The sequence below is a fragment of the Vulpes lagopus genome, chromosome 11 (genome assembly GCF_018345385.1).
Source record: "Vulpes lagopus strain Blue_001 chromosome 11, ASM1834538v1, whole genome shotgun sequence".
In the NCBI taxonomy this organism is placed as follows: Eukaryota; Metazoa; Chordata; class Mammalia; order Carnivora; family Canidae; genus Vulpes; species Vulpes lagopus.
In genome coordinates this window covers 47,669,958-47,689,757 of record NC_054834.1, presented here as the reverse complement: position 1 = coordinate 47,689,757, position 19,800 = coordinate 47,669,958, and the positions used below count along the sequence as shown (strand labels likewise).

Below are 19,800 nucleotides of genomic sequence, written 5' to 3'. Positions count from 1 at the left end.
GAACAACAAGCACCCAGAAGGAAGAATATGCATCCTACCTGAAATGAAATGCAGAAACGTCCAGCTTTTTCTACTACAGAGAGGAGATTTACCAGACCCAGGAAGGAGCCAGACATTGGGCTCTCCTATGCAGGTCTCAGGGATACTGTGAGAAAAAGGGACACAAGAATGGCCATCTCTTTGGTTTTACTTTTTTTAAACATTGCCATTTAGGTATCAGATTCTGTGCTATGGAGGAACTAACACACACAATTTTGAATAAAAATAGTAATTACCATATTATTCCTAAAGGCAAAAAATTGAAACAACTAAATCTCTAAGAATAAGGTAGATAGTGGGTAAATAAACCATGATATATTCACTTGATAGAATGGTAAGTAGTCACTTAAAATATTTACTTAGACCTATTTCCATATGGAATAACATGGAAGATGTAATTAATAATATATGGATAATGATTCTGAATACATTTTAAGTAAGAAACAATAAAATTTAGTATAGACTCAGAGCTTTCTCCAACTGACGAGTGATGCAGACAGAGCCTTCCCAGTCCTGTCTGCCTCTTAGGAGAGCCAATAAAAAGCCTGTATTTAGGTGGTGGGATGGTGATGTCATCAACAATCCGGCCAATCTCCCTGATGATTATTTGCATAGTTTACTTCTCCTAATCCAACAGAACTCAATTTTTTTTTTTTAAGGGGAGCATTGAGTGGAAGTGGAAATCTCTAAAAGAAAGGGAGGAAAATCACATTAACATAGGAATATTTATAATGATGTTGGTATCAAAATACAGGGATGGAAATTATTACATCTGATCTCAGTAGAGAGCTCTTTTACCTTCTAAGCAAATCACCTTTCTTAGTATGTTAAATTTTACAATAGCTGACCACTATTACCCATTTGATGTTTAAAATGGTTTTTAAGGAATTTCTACAGAGTAGGAAACAATTTTCTTGGATAATCTGCAAATTTCTTGCTAATGGCATAAAGAGAAGCCTTTTGAAAAAAAGAAAAAAAACCCTATGCTTACCTGTTGATCTTGGCACTTTATCCTCTATAATTTAAGCCTCTTCAGTTTATCAAGCTAATTGAACTGGCTGTTGACACGAACAGGATTCCATAACCCTGATCTTTATCATTCTTGCTTGTACACTTACTGGTTTAGTAAATTTGATACTATCAGGAATGCCCCCCTTTCATTATCCTAACTGGGATTTCCTTTCACAAAAAGCAATAAGCTTAGTGGCACAATTCTACTTTTTTCATGTGGCAGACTAGGGGCTTAAATATGTTCATTAATTATTTTTGTTTCATTCAGATTTACTGAGCACATCTATGTGTCAAATATTTTCACACACATTATCTATTTTTATCCTTAGGATAACTTAGATATTATTAGTGCCTGTTCATAGATGAGAAAACCAAGGATGAGGGAAGTTAAGTGATTTGGTTGCCTGAGAACATACAGGGAATAATTGAAATGAAATTCCTACATGGATGGTCTAACACCCTTCTTCTTCTGACAATACCATGTCATTATTTGTAATTAACTGGCGGTGTCAAAGCAGAATGGAAAATGCTACTCTTACATACCAAATATAATCTCTTGCATTGTGAATCTGTACATTTTTGTCTTATCTTGAGCATCAGAACATACTATGTGCCTGTGTTTTTCCAAAGAAGCCTAGAACAATAAAATGATTCATCTTTTAAACAGGATTTAATCAAAGTCCTTTCCGGTTCTATTTATCTTAGGTACTCAAGAATTTACTGTGGTTAAGGAAAAAAAATTTTTTTTAAAGATTTTTCATTTATTTATTCATGAGAGACACAGAGAGAGAGGCAGAGACACAAGTAGCGGGAGAGGCAGGCTCTCTGCAGGAAGCCCGACGAGGTGGGACTTGATCCTAAGTCTCCAGGATCATACCCCAGGCTGAAGGGGATGCTAAACCGCTGAGCCACCAGGGCTGCCCTGTGGCTAAGGAAAATTTGCCATCAACTTCAAACTGGCAGCTGTAAGTCACACAGGTCTCTTTATAGACTTCCCACCCAAACTTCTTTGGCAGTAGTGTATTCATTCTATAATATGACCTCAGAGAAAGATGAGATGGATGAGAAACATTTGAATTCTCAAGGTTAGAATCCTTGAAGTGTAATGTGTAGCACTTCTTTGTGTGTGTGTGTGTGTGTGTGTGTGTGTGTGTGTGTAGCACTTTTGAAACTGGATGACATCTCTGATAATAGCTATGGCCCTCAGTCTGTGCCAGACAATGTCTAAATGCTTTACATTTACTACCCAACCCTGTATAAAATAGGTACTGTCATTATCCTCACTTCCAAATTAGGAAACTGGGGCATAAAGAGGCTAGATAACTTGGCCCCAGTCACATGGTGAGTGGAGAGCTGAGCCAGGATTTGTCCTCAAGCAGTCTGGCCATAGAGTCTGAGCTCTTTTTTTTAATTAATTTTTTTTTAAGATTTTACTTATTCATTCATGAGAGACACACAGAGAGAGAGAGAGGCAGAGACACAGGTAGGGAGAGGCAGGCTCCATGCAAGGAGCCCGACGTGGGAATCAACCCTGGTCTCCAGGATCACGTCCTGGGCTGAAGGCGGCGCTAAACTGCTGAGCCACCTGGGCTGCCCAGAGTCTGAACTCTTAAAACTACTATGCTACACTGCCTCTCCAAATTGGAATATATAGCATTAGCTGATTTCATGAAATGTACCACAGGCTTTTTTTGTTTACCTGCATTATATCTTGCTAAATATGGCTAAAATAGGAAATTTGACACTCATGTATATATGTATATATATATGATAATATAATATATGTATATATGTATATATGATAATATAAAAATTAAATTTAAGGCCAACTTCGCATAGAAATGGGGCATAATTCAAATGATAATGGTCTCTGCTTTCTTAAAACCTTACAATGACTCCCTCCACTTTTTTTTCTCTTGCTTCCAGTCAGGTCATGAACTTGTGCTCACCATGTGTCCGAGGCTACCACTTACCTCCCAGCCTAAGACTTGCTGAGGATCCGTAGGGGTCCCTATACTTCTCTAGGGTGAGTCAGGAGTCAAGTAGGGGGCAGCAGACTATCCTGCCTGACATTCCGCACACGGGAATCTGCTCCCACTGGTTCTGCCTGGTCCTACCACGGTCTCCACTGGCATTCTGTCTTTCCCTCATCATTGAAAATACTAACAGGGAGCTCCAGGGGAGCTTTGTGTTTCCGCGTTGTGCCTGATATTGTGTAGTGGATGTAGGGGGTGGTTCCGCGTTCCCAGCCCATCCTAAATTCCTATCTTCTAAAAATGGAGCTGCCTAGTTTAGAAAGTAGCTGCCTGACTGAAGTAAATTCTTAACAATTTAGGCTCTTCTAGGATACACATTAAAATGAGTGGTTGGAATGGGAAAAAGGACAGAACAGAGTCAGGAAACGCATAGCCTGGTTAGGACCCAAGCAAGGCTAGCTAGCATGGCATGATGGGCGTAAAAGCGATTGGTAAACTGTAAAACACTTTAGGGATCATCACTGTGACTCACAGACTGAGTGGCCCCTTCACTAAGAGCCTGAGCCAATGAATGTGACTCAGATGATGGCTTGCATCAGAATTACCTGGAGGGCTTATTAAAACAGACTTCTGGGGGCACCTGGGTGGCTCAGTCGGTTAAGGTTTGGCCTCTCCATTTCCAATCCGATTGTGATCTCAGAGTCCTGAGATTCAGCCCTGCCTAGGGCTCCAAGCTTGGGGTTCTCCCTCCTTCTCCCTCTGCCCCTCCTCCCTGCTCTCTCAAATCAATCAATCAATCAATCAATCAATTTTTTTAAAAAAACTAAAACCCCCAGACTTCTGGGCTCTCTATTTCTGATTCTGTAAGTCTTGCTGGGGTCCAAGAATTTGTATTTCTGTTAAGTTTCCAGGTGATACTGATGCTGCTGAGTTCCAGGACCATTCTTTGAGAACCAATGGTCTAGGCTGCTGGATGGGCAAAAAGCATCCTGTCCGTAGTAAGCATACGGTAGACACTCAGATGGAGTTTACTCTGCTCCATATCTTGGTAGCCCCATTATTTACAGTTGTCTGCCTCCAGATTACTAGCACAGTTTGGCTGAGATTTATGTTAAAAAAAAAAAAGAGAGAGAGATTGTATTCTTTTTCTTCTCTTCCATATGTATCAACCTCCTGCCATTAACACGCCTTCTTATTTAAAAGCCTTTTCACAGTTTGGATTATTGTGTTAAATAATTCAATACTTTCTAATTTCTGAGCATAAGGCTAAACCTCATCTAAGATAGTTGCTTTAAAGTGGGAGAAGGGGTGATGGCACAAAAGATCACCCCCGCTCCTCTGCATTTGCTGCTCTGAACGCAGGCACAGGTTTGTGTTTCAGACCGTGTATCCCAGAGGGGATCAGTATCTCCCTCCCTGAAGGGATGCATCCACGTAACGTGCGAAGTTAGAGCAAAATGCACTGATGATCAACATCCCTATCTCGCCCCCTCCCTGCCAGATAACACGAGTGGGTGGAGGTGATCCCGAGAGAGCCTCTTCTGGGAGGGGCCCCGGCTCCCGCTCCGACCGCGCCCGGGCTGGCGCGCCGCCCCGCCTCGGCTCCGCAGCCCGCTCTCCGCAACGCCAGGACGCGCGGCGGAGCCCTCCAGACCTCTCCTGGGGACCGCGCGGTGCAACCAACCCTAAAAACGCGGCCGCGCGACGCCCCCTCAGCCCTCCGGGCTTCCCATTGGCTCGTTGCCGCTGTCACTCCCGCCTTTCCCCTCGCGGGCGGGGTAGGTTGCGCGCTCGCCGCGGGCTGGGGCCGCGGCCGCGGCTTTGCAGCAGGCGGCGCGGCGGGCTGGGAGCGGGGCGCGCGGGCGGGGCGGGGGCCGGCGGCAGGGCCGGGGGCCGCAGCCCGCGCCGAGGGCGGCCGCCGAAGACCTGCCCGGCCGGCTGCCCGGTGCCCTGCCTCGCCCAGCAGCCCGGCCAGCCGGGGGGGATGCGCTGTGCCGCCCGGCTCCCCTCCGCCCTGCCCGCACCCTGGAGCAGAAAGTTTGGGGGGGGGGGGCCGGGGGCTGTCTTCCTCCTCCCGCTCCAATGACTGCCCAAGGACTCCTGCCGCCCAGCCTCGGCTGTGACCTGCCTCCGCTCCCCAGGTCGTGATGAACCATTCCAGGCTGTAACCAAGGCTCCCTGTCCTCGCCCCTCCCTCACCCTCCTTTTAAAAGATTTATTTCTTAATTCAAGAGATTGTGACCCGCCGACTCCCCTCCTCGTTACTAATCTAGACGCTGGGCCTCGTTTTCCGAGTGTAAGAGGGGGTGCGGTCTCCCCCAAGACCGCGCGCTGGAAGGACAGATTCCCCTTGGCGACCCACATACACCATGAAGAGGTGCAAATCGGATGAGCTGCAGCAGCAGCAGGGCGAGGAGGATGGAGCTGGGCTGGACGACGCCGCGGGCCACCTGCCGGGCGCCGACCTCCGGCCCGGGGAGGCCACGGGGGCTAACCCCGCTGGCGGGCCAACTTCAGACACGGGCGCTGCCGCGGCGCCCAACCCGGGGCCCCGAAGCAAGCCTCCTGATTTAAAGGTGAGCGCAGACCTTGCCCCGGCGAGCCCAGCCGGCGACTTAGCTCTCCCCGCCCCACGCAGAAGCGCTTTCGCGGGATGAAAGTGATGGGGAAGCCAGGCAAAGGTCAGAGAGGATGTTCGGCCAGAAGCCTGGGCTGGACGTCAGGTACCCTTTGTGCCTCCGTCTTGCAGCTCCATTTCAGGCCTCTGTGTTTGTTCCTCATTATTCCGCAGACGTTCTAGTGACTCACCCACCCGAGATTGTTTGAATAATGTGTGTGAAGTGCTGTTCGCAGACAAAGGGCTGGAGAAATCCAAGATGCTAACTAAAAAGTTGACATCACTTTCCCTCCGGTAAGATGGCAGGGGAAGAAAATTGCCGCGTGGGAGGCCAAGCAGAGGACCATTCATTTCCTTTGCTGAATTAGTTTCCTCCTTTTGGGACCTTCCTGGATGAAGCTCAGTTTGTCCATCTGTGAAAGGGGAGTGTGGATTTCTTGCCGTTAGGTGGAGCCAGAGGTTAAGCTAGTGCTTGGAGATCCCTGCCTGCCTGCTGAACCAACCCCCCGGGTGGAGAACTGACAGGTGGCCAAGCGGTGCTTGGGCTGGTTTGGGGCACACATGCTGAGCCGGCAGTTAGAACCAGAATCGGAAAGAGCCGATCACGTGCAGCTGGGAGTCTTTTATTTTCCGCCTGCGGTTGCCGAGACAATTATCGAGCCCTGTCGAATATGTCTCTGTATTAATTAAGACAGCAGCGGGAATAAATAATGCACCTTTGCAGGAGCTGCCACAGGGACTGCAGGCTCAGGATTTGCAAGCCGGCTCACCACCGGGCTGAACGAGATGTCAGCCCAAGGAAGGAACTTAGATGCCTTGGAGATTGATGCCTCCGGGGAGATACTCTCCAGAGGGGGTGCAAGGTCTGGGCTAGGGGAGCAAAAGGACTCCATTATGTTAAATAAAGCCTGTATCCTATGGCAGCAGCCACTAAGGAGCTTACCAGAATAAGCCAATGACATTCCTCGTTTGGCCTGAGCAGCTCAGAGTCAGGAAGTCAGAGCGCAGGTGAGTGTGCTCTTACCTGTGTGTGTTACCTGTCTGTGTGCCTTGGGGAAGGATAGGAAGGGAGACAGCTAGGTGCTTGTGTGTACTTCAAAAAGCTGTGGAACTGTGGTAGTTATGTGAATGTGACCCCTGGTTCCACTGCTGCCCTTTTCAGAGGTTGAGGGCAAGCCTTATATCGAAAGATGAGCTCTGCTGGTTAGGCTCTGCACAGGAGACTCTTGCTTCGATCAGGCCCAAGAAATCCTTGGTGTCTGTCCTAGCTGTCACCTCTGAGCCCACCCTGTGTGGTCAGGAGGTGTGGTTCCTATCTTAAGTGAGATGATGAAGAGAAACGGGTGCCCTTCATGTTGATGTTGGAAGGAGGTGAGCCTTCTGCTGCAGACTTCAGCCTGATTCTGAGCCAGCAAACCCCGAATCTATGGCCAGCTGGGACCCTTGCCCTGAGTTTCTGAGAAGCTGCCTGTGGAAACTCCCCCACTTTCCAGCCTGGGCCAGCAGTGGAAACCGCCAGCTCCACTCATTTCCCCCGGTTGCCTACATGAGCGAAGGTGGGCTGGTTGTGGTGTGGGGGCTGCGGTGTCTTTGTCTCTAGATATTGCTGCCTTAAGAAGCTCGTTCATCTCTACCCTCCTATATCATCTCTCTCTCTTCTTCATCTTTCTTTCTTTCTTTTTTTTTTTTTTTTTTTGGTGACACCATTTTGGGGTCAGGGCAGACACAGCAGCAACCCTACACCTGATATTAACTGCTGAACTTCTCCAAAGCAGAATTAAGATTCCATGTGAGAAAAAGAGCCTCACCCTCCCACCCCCTACCCAAATACATCACCAGGGTAGATCACAGCCATGTGGACCCAGGCTGGCAACAAGGAGGACAGAGTATAGCCACTGCCTGCTTGGTGGGAGTGTGGGGAGACACGCAAGGGCCTTTTCCTGTTTATCTCTGTCTGCTTTATCAAAACATGTTTACAGGGTAGGGATTTGGAACCAGATCTGAACTTGGGAGCCATTGGAATTTGATTTGCTGGGTGAACTCAGGCAAATCACTCAACTTTTCTGAACCTTTTTTTCTGGGGAAAAAAAAATAGGAATATTGAAATGTGTCCAGACTTGGTTTCCAGTGCTGGAAAAGTTGTTTACCAGTGGTGGCAGTTTTCCAGTGACAGAGAAGTTCCACAACTGGCTCTAGCACTGGGTGGAGGCAGACTTGTTTTGGAGATGGTGGTGGTACCAGAAAGGGGCAAGTTTAATTTTTGTGTAAAACCCCTCCTGCCCCACACCTGTGTTTGGCCTAAGACCATCAGCAGCTCTGGTTTTGTTTTCATTTTAAACTTTGGAGATAGGGACTTTTGGTCTCTTAGTCCCACTTCTGTTTTCTTGTGACAGCTCCAGCATTAGGATAGTTTGAGCAATTGGAGGGAGTCATCTTGTAAAAGGGGCAAACAAATAAGAGGCTTTGTCAGAAGTACCTCCATGGCAGGAGGGAGTTTAGTCTTTGCCAATGGGATCTGAGTGCCCAAACTAGTGGCAGCCACAAGTTTCAGGCACTCCTTTCGTCTCCCTCCACGCTCCTTTGGTGTCATGGAGCATATTACCCTGCGCTGTAAATTTCTGCTACAGTGGTCTGGGATCTGTGATTATGGCTCAAGAGGGCCAGTGAAAAGAAGGAAACATAGTTACAGAGCAATCTTAAAGGAGCAATGATATCATTGTTACTGAAAAATCACCTGAAGGGGCACCTGGGTGGCTCAGTAGTGAGTGTCTGCCTTCAACTCAGGTCGTGATCCCAGGGTCCTGGGATTGAGTCCTGCATCAGGCTCCCCACAGGGAGTCTGCTTCTCCCTCTGCCTATGTCTCTGCCTCTCTCTATGTGTCTCTCATGAATAAGTAAATAAAATCTTAAAAAAAAAATCACCTGAAAAGGGACATTGCCCCACAGGAGGCTCATGCAGTTACTTTGGGGGCCTTCTTAGCTGCTCCACACACTTGATGTGAGTGACAACCCTGCAACAGGAGCCCACAATCCAGAGTCCCACTGCCCAGCTGCTTGTGGCCTGGCTAGGTCCTAGTTCATGTATTAATTCATTTGTCATCATCATCATCCAGTCCTTTGTGGCTACCAGATTCCCTGCTGGTTGGGAGGACAGGCCCGGATAGCTGGTAACAGAGAGAGTAGCCTGACCAAAAGTACAGTGGAATTCTCTAGCAAGAAAACCCAGCTCCAGTGAGAATGAGAGTGGGGAGGAACTCACAGGAAAGGAACATGGAGCACACATTCCTATTCAAAATACAGCATGTGGTAGCTGTTGCTGAGGCCTGGGATGAGTGGCTAACCATAAGAGTCAGCTGGTTCTGTCCTGAGTTCTAGAAGCTTCAAGGCAAGGAGGAAATCACCAACTCTTTCATCCCTTCTGCAGCCATGAGGAAGGAAGACCCTGGGTGTGCTGGCCAGAGGCTTTCCCCTGATACTCTTTTTCTTTCCCAAAAGCCCCTGTGAATACTTTCCCCAGGGATTTCTGGGCACTATTAATATTTTTCCCAGAAGGAAAAAGTGGGGGGTACGCTGAGGTCCGTTATTACAGTCCTGGTTTGAAGTGCTTTTGACTGAAGACTCATGTGAGTTCCAGCTCCTGTCCTTCCATTTACACCATGCACTGGCCTTACTGCCTATTCACTGTGAAGATGAGAAAAAGCAAGTAGAAGCCAAAGAGCTGGAGGAAAGCCCCAGGCTGGGACCGTGTGGTTCTCCTTGCTGGTTCACCACCTTTCCTGGCCTGCATGGGTACGTGAGCACCTCTAGAATGGCCTGTGTTCCTTCAGTACTCCTGTAGAGAGTCCTCTGGTGAAGGGATGGTGAGTCAACAGACACTGAACAACTTTAGTGGAAAGGCACTGTGCTAAATTGTGAAATAGCACCTGTACAGAAAAGTGTCTGAAAACATATATGTACAGTTTACAACAGCAAAACAGACACCCCATCTACCTCCCACCCTAGTCAAGATGGAGAACATTGACATTCCCAAAAGCCCCTGCTTGTTTCTCTGTTCTTTTGTCTGACTTTTTCTTTTTTTAAGTAAGCTCTACAACTGACATGGGGCTTGAACTCATGACCCCAAGATCAAGAGTTGCATGCTCTACTGACTGAGCCAGCCAGGCACCCCTTATTTGTTTTTTATTTATTTTAAGGCCATAGCTCTTGATCAAATGTATGGGTTTCAGTTTCTCCACTTCCTCAGTGAAGGAGAAGAATGTGGGTGGGATGAAGGAGTGCATGTGCTCTGGGACTCTAGTGGAGGCTTCTGGTGGTAGAGTTCTAGTTCAGCTGTGGAGGTAATGTGTTCAGGTTTGCTGATAGGCCAGGATAGATTTCATCAGTGAGGTAGGATTGCTGTAGACCTAGGATCAGGGGAAGGGGAAATTCATTCTTTGGCAACAGCACTACCTTGGCCTTCCAGATAAGCCCCCAGTCAAACAGGGTGAAATGCTTGCAAGAAAATCATCCACCAGGGCAGCCCGGGTGGCGTAGCGGTTTAGCGCCGCCTGCAGCCTGGGGTGTGATCCTGGAGATCCGGGATCAAGTCCCATGTCAGGTTCCCTGCATGGAGCCTGCTTCTCCCTCTGCCTGTGTCCCAGCCATTCTCTCTCTCTCTCTCTCTCTCTCTCTCTCTCTCTCTCTCTCTCTCTCTCTCAATAAATAAATAAAATCTTAAAAAAAAAAGAGAGAAATTTTTTGAAAATCATCCATCAGAGGACACATATATTTAAGGGTACTTTGATCATCATTCGATGGAGTCAGAAACACATGGGGGTTGATCAGAAGAGATGGGCTGAGAGCAAGATATTTTTTTAAAAGATTTTATTTATTTATTTAAAAGAGAACACTCGTGTGGGGGGAGAAAGAGAGATGGAGAAGGACGAGTAGACTCTGTGCCGATTGCAGAGCCAGATGTGGGGCTCTGGGCCCCACAACCCTGAGATCATGACCTGAACTGAAATCAAGAGCTGGAGACTTAACTGACTGAGCCACCCACGTGCCTGTACAAGGAGCTATTAAAGAGAGAGTAGAATTTAAGGACTAAATAAGAGAAGAGGGACTTTCTAAATGGGGAAGTTGAATAGCAAGTGCCAGGGGCTTTGTGGAGCCAAGAGTCCTTTTTGACTAGAATGTAGTTGTGCTTTCAGCCTTGTAAATAGTCAGGGATAGTATAGGGGTGGGAAGAATGCTGAGTTGCCTGGTTTTTACCCCACCAGCACCTGATGCGCAGAGGGCAGGGGTCCTGAGGCCCAAGATTGCTCTAGTCCCACCCCCTCTGCCTTTGATAATATTAGGAGCAGCCTTGCATATGGGCTCTGGAGGAATTGACCGATGGAAAAGCATGTGGCAAAGGAAGCTCTCTGTTCTCCTGCCACATATCGGGTTCTAGATGAATTCACAGCTGCCCTCATAGTGCTAGTGGGAACTGTCTTGCAGGCTCAGTTTTTACAGAATGTGCTTCTTTTTATGTATCTGATTGTCCTTAGTTGCCAATCCCATTAGCAACATCATCTCCCTCTCCCTCAAAAAGGAATTAAAACATCGGATAAGATCTGAATTTTGGGTGGAAGTTTTATTTATTATTTTTTTAAAGATTTTATTCATTTATTTGACAGAAAGAGAGCACAAGCAGGCAGAGCTGCAGGCAGAGGCAGAGGGAGAAGCAGGCTCTCTGCTGAGAAGGGAGCCCCATGTAGGGCTCGATCCCAGCACCCTGGGATCATGACCTGAGCTGAAGGCAGACACTTAACTGACTGAGCCACCCAGTGTCCTGGGTGGAAGCTTTTTTTTAAGCATAAATATTAGGAGCTGGGGGGAAAAAAGCTCAGGTGGCTTCTCAGTGGTAGTTTGGGAAGCCAACCCAAAATTCTTCTCTGTTTTCATCTCTTCTCTAAGGAATGGCATCTCCCTTTGAAATCCTCACAGACCAGGAAGGTATGTTCTTAGAATGAGGCCAAGACTGGACACAGTCCCCCTCTATCACCCAAACACCTAAGCCTCTCTCCACGTTAAGAAGTTAGAGCATAGCTATTGAGGGATGGCAGGTATGTTTTGTGGCTGTGCAAGAAAAGCAATATTTGACTTTTCAAATCAAGTGGCTATAAAGGCTTCTTTATTCCAGCCAAGTTAACTGAGTCATGTCCACGCTGGAGAACGAAGCTGGCTGTGAGCACATGAGTCCTGACCCAAGCCGTGCGTGAAAAGACAGCGTACACACTCAGGCTCTTGGGCAGAGGCCCCTCTGTTCATCTCCTTCCAAGCCAGCTCAGTTTTGGCAGTTACTGGGATGACATAGACTTAAGATAAGGTTTTGAACTGTAGCAGGAGGGATCTGGGTTAGACACAAGAAAAAAGCTGCCTGACTGAGCATTTTATGTCTTTGGAAAAGGTCGTTGTCTAAGGATTAAATCCTTTCTAAGAGGGTTTTGTAGGCTTGGATAGTTTCTGCTCAGCAAATAAATAATTATGCAGCAACTGCCAGGTAATATTAGGGACACAAAGATAGAGATGATATAACTCACTCCTGCCCTCCATTCGCTCATATTCTCGTTGAGGAGTCTGTCCATAAGCAGGTGAAAAGTTGGACAACAGTTTGAGAGAGCTCTAAAAGCCCTGTAACAAGGCACATGATTAATTGCAAGGTGAGTGGTGCAGATAATGAGCTCTCTGGAGTTCAGAGCAGGGTGATGAGACCTGACCTGGCTGCATGGAGGGGCAGCCGATGAAGGGTAGGGAGGATGATGAGGGGCAGAGAGGACACAGCACACAGGTCACTTTTTTTTTATTTTTTCTAAAGATTTTATTTATTTATTCATAGAGAGACACACACACAGAGAGGCAGAGACACAGGCAGAGGGAGAAGCAGGCTCCATGCAGGGAGCCTGACGTGGGACTCGATCCGCGGTCCCCAGGATCACACCCCAGGCTGCAGGCAGCTCTAAACCGCTGCGCCACAGGGGCTGCCCACAGGTCACCTTTTAAATCTCTGGTGCTGGTATATGTTGAGCCGCTTCTGTGGGGGGGATGCAGCCACCTTCCCAGCCTTCCTTGGGGCTTGGCAGAATTCTCTAAGTGATGAAGGAAGGAAGCATGAAAGTACAATTGAGAAGGGGGAAGTCGTTTTCCCGTGTTGAGATGTTTTTTTAAGTGTCAGCTGGGATTCTGGGGAAGAAAAAATGATTAGAAAAATCTTTCATCACTGTGTTTCTTTTTGTCATTGTTGTTTTTAAAGATTTTATTTATTTGAGAAAGATCACACACAAGACAGAGAGAGAGAGAGAGAGAACACACCAGCAGTGGGGGGGGGGGGCAGATAAAGAGGGAAAAGCAGACTCCCCGCTGAGCAGGGAGTCCAATGTGGGGCTCGACCCCAGGACCCTGAGATCATGACTTGAGTCAAAGGTAGCTGCTTAACCAATTGAGCCACCCAGGCATCCCCCATCACTGTGTTTCTCACAGAAACCCCAGACAGGCCTGAACACTGCTACTCCTTCCTCTCCATCATCATCCTGGTGGGTGGCAGACCTGGGGCCAGGGTTCCTCGCCAGCTCCAGCCCCAGGCTCCCCACCCAAAGCTTCTTAAGGACCATTGGAGACTTCCGCAACCCACTTTGTATCCCAAGAGTAGGACTCTGTGGGTTTTTACAGCGATTAGCTCTCTAATGCTGGCCCTGTTTCCATAGAGACCCTATAAATAGAGGAACGTTGGCGACCTAGGCTTGCTAAGGCTCACGGTGACCCAGTCACCCCATTGAACCCTCCCAGCCGACGCGATGGTGGGGCAGAGGGAGTTCCAAACCCAGGTAGAAGGAAGGGCTACTGTCAGGTAGCTGACAGGTGAGCTGTCAGGTTGGGGTAATTAGCTATAGGTTAGCGTGACTTGTTAGGATCCTCCTAGCTTTTCTGGGAGTTTAAGAACATGGGGACCTGTAGGAATCAGAAGCCACTTTTGGCTATTTTTAACCAGATGGTGCCAACGACACTGTACCCCAAAGCATTTTACTTTTTGGTCTCGTGCAGCTGCGTTTGCAGATTTTGGAGCAAACTTCCTCTTTGGGGGGACCCACACCCAGAGAGGAAAACGGATAAAGCCTGTTTAGAGACCACAGCCTACTCAGGAAGGATCTTTCAGAAATCATCCAGTGGCAGCCCAAGGACAGGGGGTCCTTTCTGCCCTGAAAATCAGTTCCAGAGGAGGGGAGAGCAGATGCCTCAGCCTTCACCTCCCCCGGGCTTCAGCACCTGTCCTGGGAAGCCGTCCTTTCTGGCTAGCTCCCAGCCTCCAGCTCCGGGACAGTTCTCTCGCGGTCTAATCAATCGGGAGAGCTCTGTTTACATCTCACCCCTAACTCTGAAACATCTCAGCTCTCTTCTAATACATGGCTTCGTTTGGCCACCAAAATGGTTTCTGGCAGCTGGGGAAAAGCAAAAGTCAGTGTGGAAAAGCAAGTGACATTTAGTAGCTGGAACCTGTTAGTCAGAGCAGGTGGTGCTTTCTGCTGCGTTGGTGGCCAAGTTCCCTGAAGCTAGTCACCATGGTTTTCCTCATTTCCAAAACTTGTGGCTGGTTATCTGCTGAGTTGTTGATTTTGTGTGTTTGGGTTTGTTTTTTTTTTTAAACACTTACCACATTATGTCAAAACTCCTCAACCATTTCCTCTCTGACACTTGCATGCAGAAGCACCCCCAGCTTTCTGGCCTTGCACTTTGTAAGTGGGGGACAAGCCCTTCATTTGAAGCAACACCCCCCATCCCATTGTTCTTTGACTTCTTTTTTGTTCTTTCCCCTCGTGCTTCCTGCAGACTTTAGCAGGCTCCTTGGTGCTGCTGGGGCAAATGTCCTACAGTTATCTAGCCACTATCTTTGGCTTTCCTTCACCTGCAGAACAGATGAGGAAGGTGTGAACTGAAGGCCCACAATGGTTGAAGCCCTTACCCTCATCCCACAATGTAGCACAGGCAGATTGACCACCACAGTTCAGGGGACCCATCTTCCCTTGGCCCAGGCATTTTTGGTTTGTTTTAATCCTGCCCGTGAGACTGTTCTGAGATGTCTGTAAATACTGCATCTGCTTTAGTCTTGCAGTCAGTGTATGAGCCATCAAAGATAAATCAGACTGGAGGTTGGAGGCTTGTCTGTGTAACTTGGATGAGCCACTGCACTGTGCTGTACCTCAGTTTTTTTAATCTGCAAAACGGAGATGCTGATACCAGTCCCATCCTCCCTCCTGAGGCTAAGCTAGCATCAGTTTAGAATTATAGCATAGGGCAGTCTGGGTGGCTCAGCGGGTTAGCGCCACCTTCAGCCCAGGGTATGATCTTGGAGACCCGGGATCGAGTCCCACGTTGGGCTCCCTGCATAGAGCCTGCTTCTCCCTCTGCCTGTGTCTCTGCCTCTCTCTGTCTCTCTCATGAAGAAGTAAATAAAATCTTAAAAAAAAAAAAAAGGAATGATAGCATAAATTGGGAAGCACTTTGAAAAATGCCATATGATTTTAAAATAAATTGGTGAAGGATTTTAGGATTTGAGGCAACAGAGCAGACAGTGGTGGCTGTTGGCCACAGCACCTCCGTTTCCTCCATCCGTTTCCCAGGGCTTAGGGGGAGGAAATGGCTCAGAGCTCTAGGACCTCTGGTGAAGACTTTTGAGGGGACCTGAGCAGATATAGAAGATGGACTTTGGAGTTGGAGAAGCTGGGTCAGAAGTGGTAGAGAAAGGACACAAAGACCTGGAAGGAATGCTCGAAGGACAATTTGTAATATGTAATGTGACTGTTTGGCAGGAGCAGCTGGGCAAATGCCAGAGCCAGCTGGCCCCATCCGTGATGCCTAGAGGGGGGTCTGGTATCAGCTTGGGCCTGAGGAAGAAGGAGTATCCTGGCTGTTCCTGGTCTGGAGGCCACGGATCTGGCCATTTCCAAATTGATGGCAGAGGGTGCTCCCTGGTCTGTCTGCCCTGGACATGTTGGCTCTGCCTCAGGCTGGCCCTGTAGGGATGGTAACTCCCATGGGACTGAGCAACCTAACGTTGCCAGGGCTGCCCCAGAATTAAATTCTTGAGAAGGAATGGTGGTAGCCTTCATTTCCTCATTGAAAAGTGGAAATGTTATTACTATTGCTTTTATTAGTGTTTGGGAAAATTAAGTAAGATAATGTAAAAGGAAAAACATCTTGAAAACTGTAAACTATGGGGCACTTGTGTGGCTTAGTCAGTTAAGCATCTGCCATTGGGTCAGGTCATGGTCCCAGGGTCCTGGGATCGAGCCCCACATCAGGCTCTCTGCTCAGCGAGGAGCCTCCTTCTCCTTCTCCCTCTGCTTGCTGCTCCCCCTGCTTGTGCTCATTCTCTCTCTCTGTCAAATAAATTTTTTTAAAAATCTTTTTTTTTTTAAGATTTTATTTATTTATTCACAGAGACATACAAAGAGAGGCAGAGACATAGGCAGAGGGAGAAGCAGGCTCTGTGCAGGGAGCCCGATGTGGGACTCAATCCCAGGACCCGGGGATCATGCCCTGAGCCAAAGGCAGGTGCTCAACCACTAAGCCAGCCACCCAGGCGTCCCTAAAAAATCTTTAAAAGAAGAAACAAGAGACACCTGGGTGGTTCAGCAGTTGAGCATCTGCCTTTGGCTTGGGGTGTGATCCTGGAGTCCCTGGATTGAGTCCCACATTGGGCTTCCTGCATGGAGCCTGCTTCTCCCTCTGCCTATGTCTCTGCCTCTCTCTGTGTGTCTCTCATGAATAAATAAAATCTTAAAAAAAAATAAACAAAAAAACCTCACTGTAAACCATGTGTCCCTGGTGTCTCTGGTGGATTGTACTGATGTCACATATTGGGTCTGTAAAATGGGTAATGGAAGGGCCCTGCCTACTTTGAGGATTGTAGAGAGACTCAAATGAGGCCAAAAATGAAAATCCTAAATGTTTACACAAATACACAGTAGTATAGTTACTGACATCCAGAGGTCCATGCAGCTGTCTCCACAAACCATCCAGAGGTGTAAAGAAACAATAAGAGGTGGGTCAGTTAATTCAGATCTAAACATGATTTTTTTTTCTTGGTTTCTGTGTCTAAGGTTTTCTGCTCTGTGAGTTTGTCTCTAGAAAAAAAGAAAATTCAGGCCATGTGACTCTTTGGACTTTTTTTTTTTTTTTTTTTCCTTTGGACTGTTTTTTAAAAATGAGTCTGTCTCATGAGATTATGGGTTGCTCCTCACAGATGGAGACATGCAGTGCCTCACTGAGCCCCAAATGGCCTGGTTCTGAGTTTCCCTCTTAGGAGTCACAGAGTGTGGGTTCTTACCTGGTCCTGCACATCCCAAGCCTCGCTTTGGCTCCAAAGCTCTCTGCCTGAGGCTCGGCCTGGCCAAATAAGCCAGCGCCCTGACCACAGGCTGTCTGGCCCTGGCCTGAGCAGTCCTGCCTGGGGAACAGGAGAGCTGAGAGGAAAGACTGGGACCAGGGCAGTGCTGGGCTGTGGGGCCTATGTGGTTTGTTCCAATCTCAGGGGAAAGACACTTCTTTAGATACCTCATTCTAAAGAAGTGGTCACATTATTGACTACACTATAAGACATGACCTTTATTATTCATTTTTTATGTTTACCAGTTTATTATAAAGGTATTATAAAGGATACAGGTGACTAGTAGGATGGAGAAATACATGGGACGAGGTCAGTCTGGAAAGGTCCTGAGTACAGGAGCTTCTGTCCTGATGGAATTAGGGTGTGCCACCCTCCTGGCACGTGGATGTGTTCAGCAACCTGGAAGCTCAAGTAAAGTTTATTTTATTGCCAACCATATCAGGAACGAGACTCCGTTGGTGGAGCATGTGACTCAGTCTCAGGGTTGTGAGTTTGAGCCCCACATTGGGTATAGAGATTATTTGAAAATAATAAAAATTTAAAAAAGGAATCAGATTTGCTATAAATAACAGAAAATCATACTAGAGTTCTGTAGACAAAGATAGGTTTATTTATTTCATGCAGCCAGAATCCCAAGATAGGCATTCACAACTGCTTTGGTGGCACCATAGGACCATCAAGTTCCCAAGCCTGTTGCTTGCAGCTCTACCATGTGTGTGACGCCCTCCATCATCAAGCCAGTCATCTTATAATTGCAGGATGGCTGCTGCATGGCCAGACATTACGTCTACATTCCAGATGGGAAGAAGTAGGAAGGGTGAGGATCTTTATTAGGAAAGCAAGTGTTGCTAGAAACTCTCAACCTTGCTTTTCATTGGGTTAAGCTATCATGTAGCTACTCCTCGCTGTAAGGGAGTGTGATGGAGGAAGAATTTTCAGCCAGGTGCATGAAGGCCAGGCAGTTTGGTTGGTAAGAAAGGAATATATATGCACTAGGCACTTAGTGGTGTCTACTGCAGCAGTATGACCCCGATTTTCTCAGAGAGCGTTGCAATGAGGCATCTCTGGAAATGGCTGCCTGGTGGTCTGAAAGAGCCAGTGCAGCTTGAAAGAGGAGCTTACGTAGAAGGAGGGAGAGACCAGAGGGTAGGCTGGGTCAACCCAGAGGGATACAACCCTGGGAGCCAAGTGCTATTGGTGTGTGCCACTGAGCCCTGGACTAGCCATGAGATACCATGACTGGCAGCCCTGAACCATGTGTTAACTGGGGGGCCACTGGGTGGGGGAGGGTGCCACCTTTCTGCAAGGTACCCTTTTAGGCATGATGGGCCATTTACAAGGATCTTACGGATTCAGACACTTATAGTTTAGCTCCACCAGTCTCCCAAGAACAGACTCACCACCCCCCTCCCCCGCCCCCAGCTCTATCCCCACCACCTGGGCATTTCAGAGCTTTCCACTCACCAGGGTTCTTCATCTTTCCTCCTTAAGAAAATCCAGCAGCTCTCAGAGGGCTCCATGTTTGGCCACGGCCTGAAGCACCTGTTCCACAGCCGGCGCCGGTCACGGGAGAGGGAGCACCAGACATCTCAGGATTCCCAGCAGCAGCAGCAGCAGCAGCAGCAGGGCATGTCGGACCATGACTCCCCGGACGAGAAGGAGCGCTCCCCGGAGATGCACCGCGTCTCCTACGCCGTGTCCCTGCACGACCTGCCCGCGCGGCCCACGGCCTTCAACCGCGTGCTGCAGCAGATCCGCTCCCGGCCCTCCATCAAGCGGGGCGCCAGCCTGCACAGCAGCAGCGGGGGCGGCGGGGGCGGCAGCCGGCGCAGCAAGAGTAGCTCCCTGGAGCCCCAGCGCGGCAGCCCCCACCTGCTGCGCAAGGCCCCCCAGGACAGCAGCCTGGCCGCCATCCTGCACCAGCACCAGTGCCGCCCCCGCTCCTCTTCCACCACTGACACGGCCCTGCTGCTGGCCGACGGGGGCAACGTGTATCTCCTGGCCGAGGAGGCTGAGGGCAGCGGTGACAAGGTGAGGGGGCTCAGGGGGGCTCGGTGGGGCCTCTGGACCCTGGAGGTGGGGTGAGGTGGGGGCTGAGCTGAGGGCCCTGCCTGGCGCTTCCCCAGACCTGCTGCCCACAGAGCTCTCTGCCCTGTTGCAGGAGTCAGAGGTAGGCCTGAGCCCCAAGCAAGAGATGGTCCCCAAATGGTTCATTTCTGTGTGTTTCTGGGTTTTTCAAAATAATATTTTGCTCAGGCCAATGTCAATTCTAGCTCATTCACCTTAAATGTGCTATCGAGAAGCAGTAAATGCAGTTGGTTTAAGAGCACAGGCTAGCACCAACCCTGGCTCTGCCACTTGCTAGCTGCACCAGTCACTTAACCTCTGTGTACCTCAGTTTCCCCGATTGAAAAATGAAGATAATAACAGTAGAGTTGCTGTGGGATTGAATGGGTTCATATTTGTATAAAATACTTGGCATGGAGCATGGCACAGTATTGTTTTTATTATTATTACCAACCAAAGAAGATAGGAGAGGAATCTGTTAAGGGTTGTTTGGTAAGGAGAAAATCTAGTGTGGTACTTCCTGAATTTCTGTCTTCATTCCTTTGTTCACGTAACAGGTACTTACTGAACATTTGTAACAATGAATAGGCTGGAGGTGCGGTGTTCACACAGCTTACTGAGTAGGAGGGAGGGGGATGGGCAGATGGATAGAATAGGGTGATAAGGTTGTGATAGAGGCTTTGGGG

The 19,800-nt window shown here is 48.3% G+C and overlaps 1 protein-coding gene across 3 annotated transcripts in view; it reads left to right on the top strand.

Annotated features, from left to right (window-relative positions):
• The first annotated feature begins 4,864 nt into the window (after positions 1-4,864).
• TMCC2 (transmembrane and coiled-coil domain family 2) overlaps positions 4,865-19,800 on the top strand; it is a 41,381-nt gene continuing 26,445 nt past the window's right edge. Inside the window, exons 1-3 of one of the 3 annotated variants that reach the window (XM_041723629.1) lie at positions 5,552-5,602; positions 5,818-5,937; positions 18,539-19,078. In XM_041723629.1, the coding sequence (XP_041579563.1) occupies positions 18,566-19,078 (513 nt within the window). In that variant the 5' untranslated portion in view covers positions 5,552-5,602; positions 5,818-5,937; positions 18,539-18,565. Of the gene's footprint in view, positions 5,603-5,817; positions 5,938-5,965; positions 6,652-18,538; positions 19,079-19,800 lie in introns of those variants that run through there. The other 2 variants (XM_041723626.1, XM_041723628.1) reach the window with 2 other exon arrangements.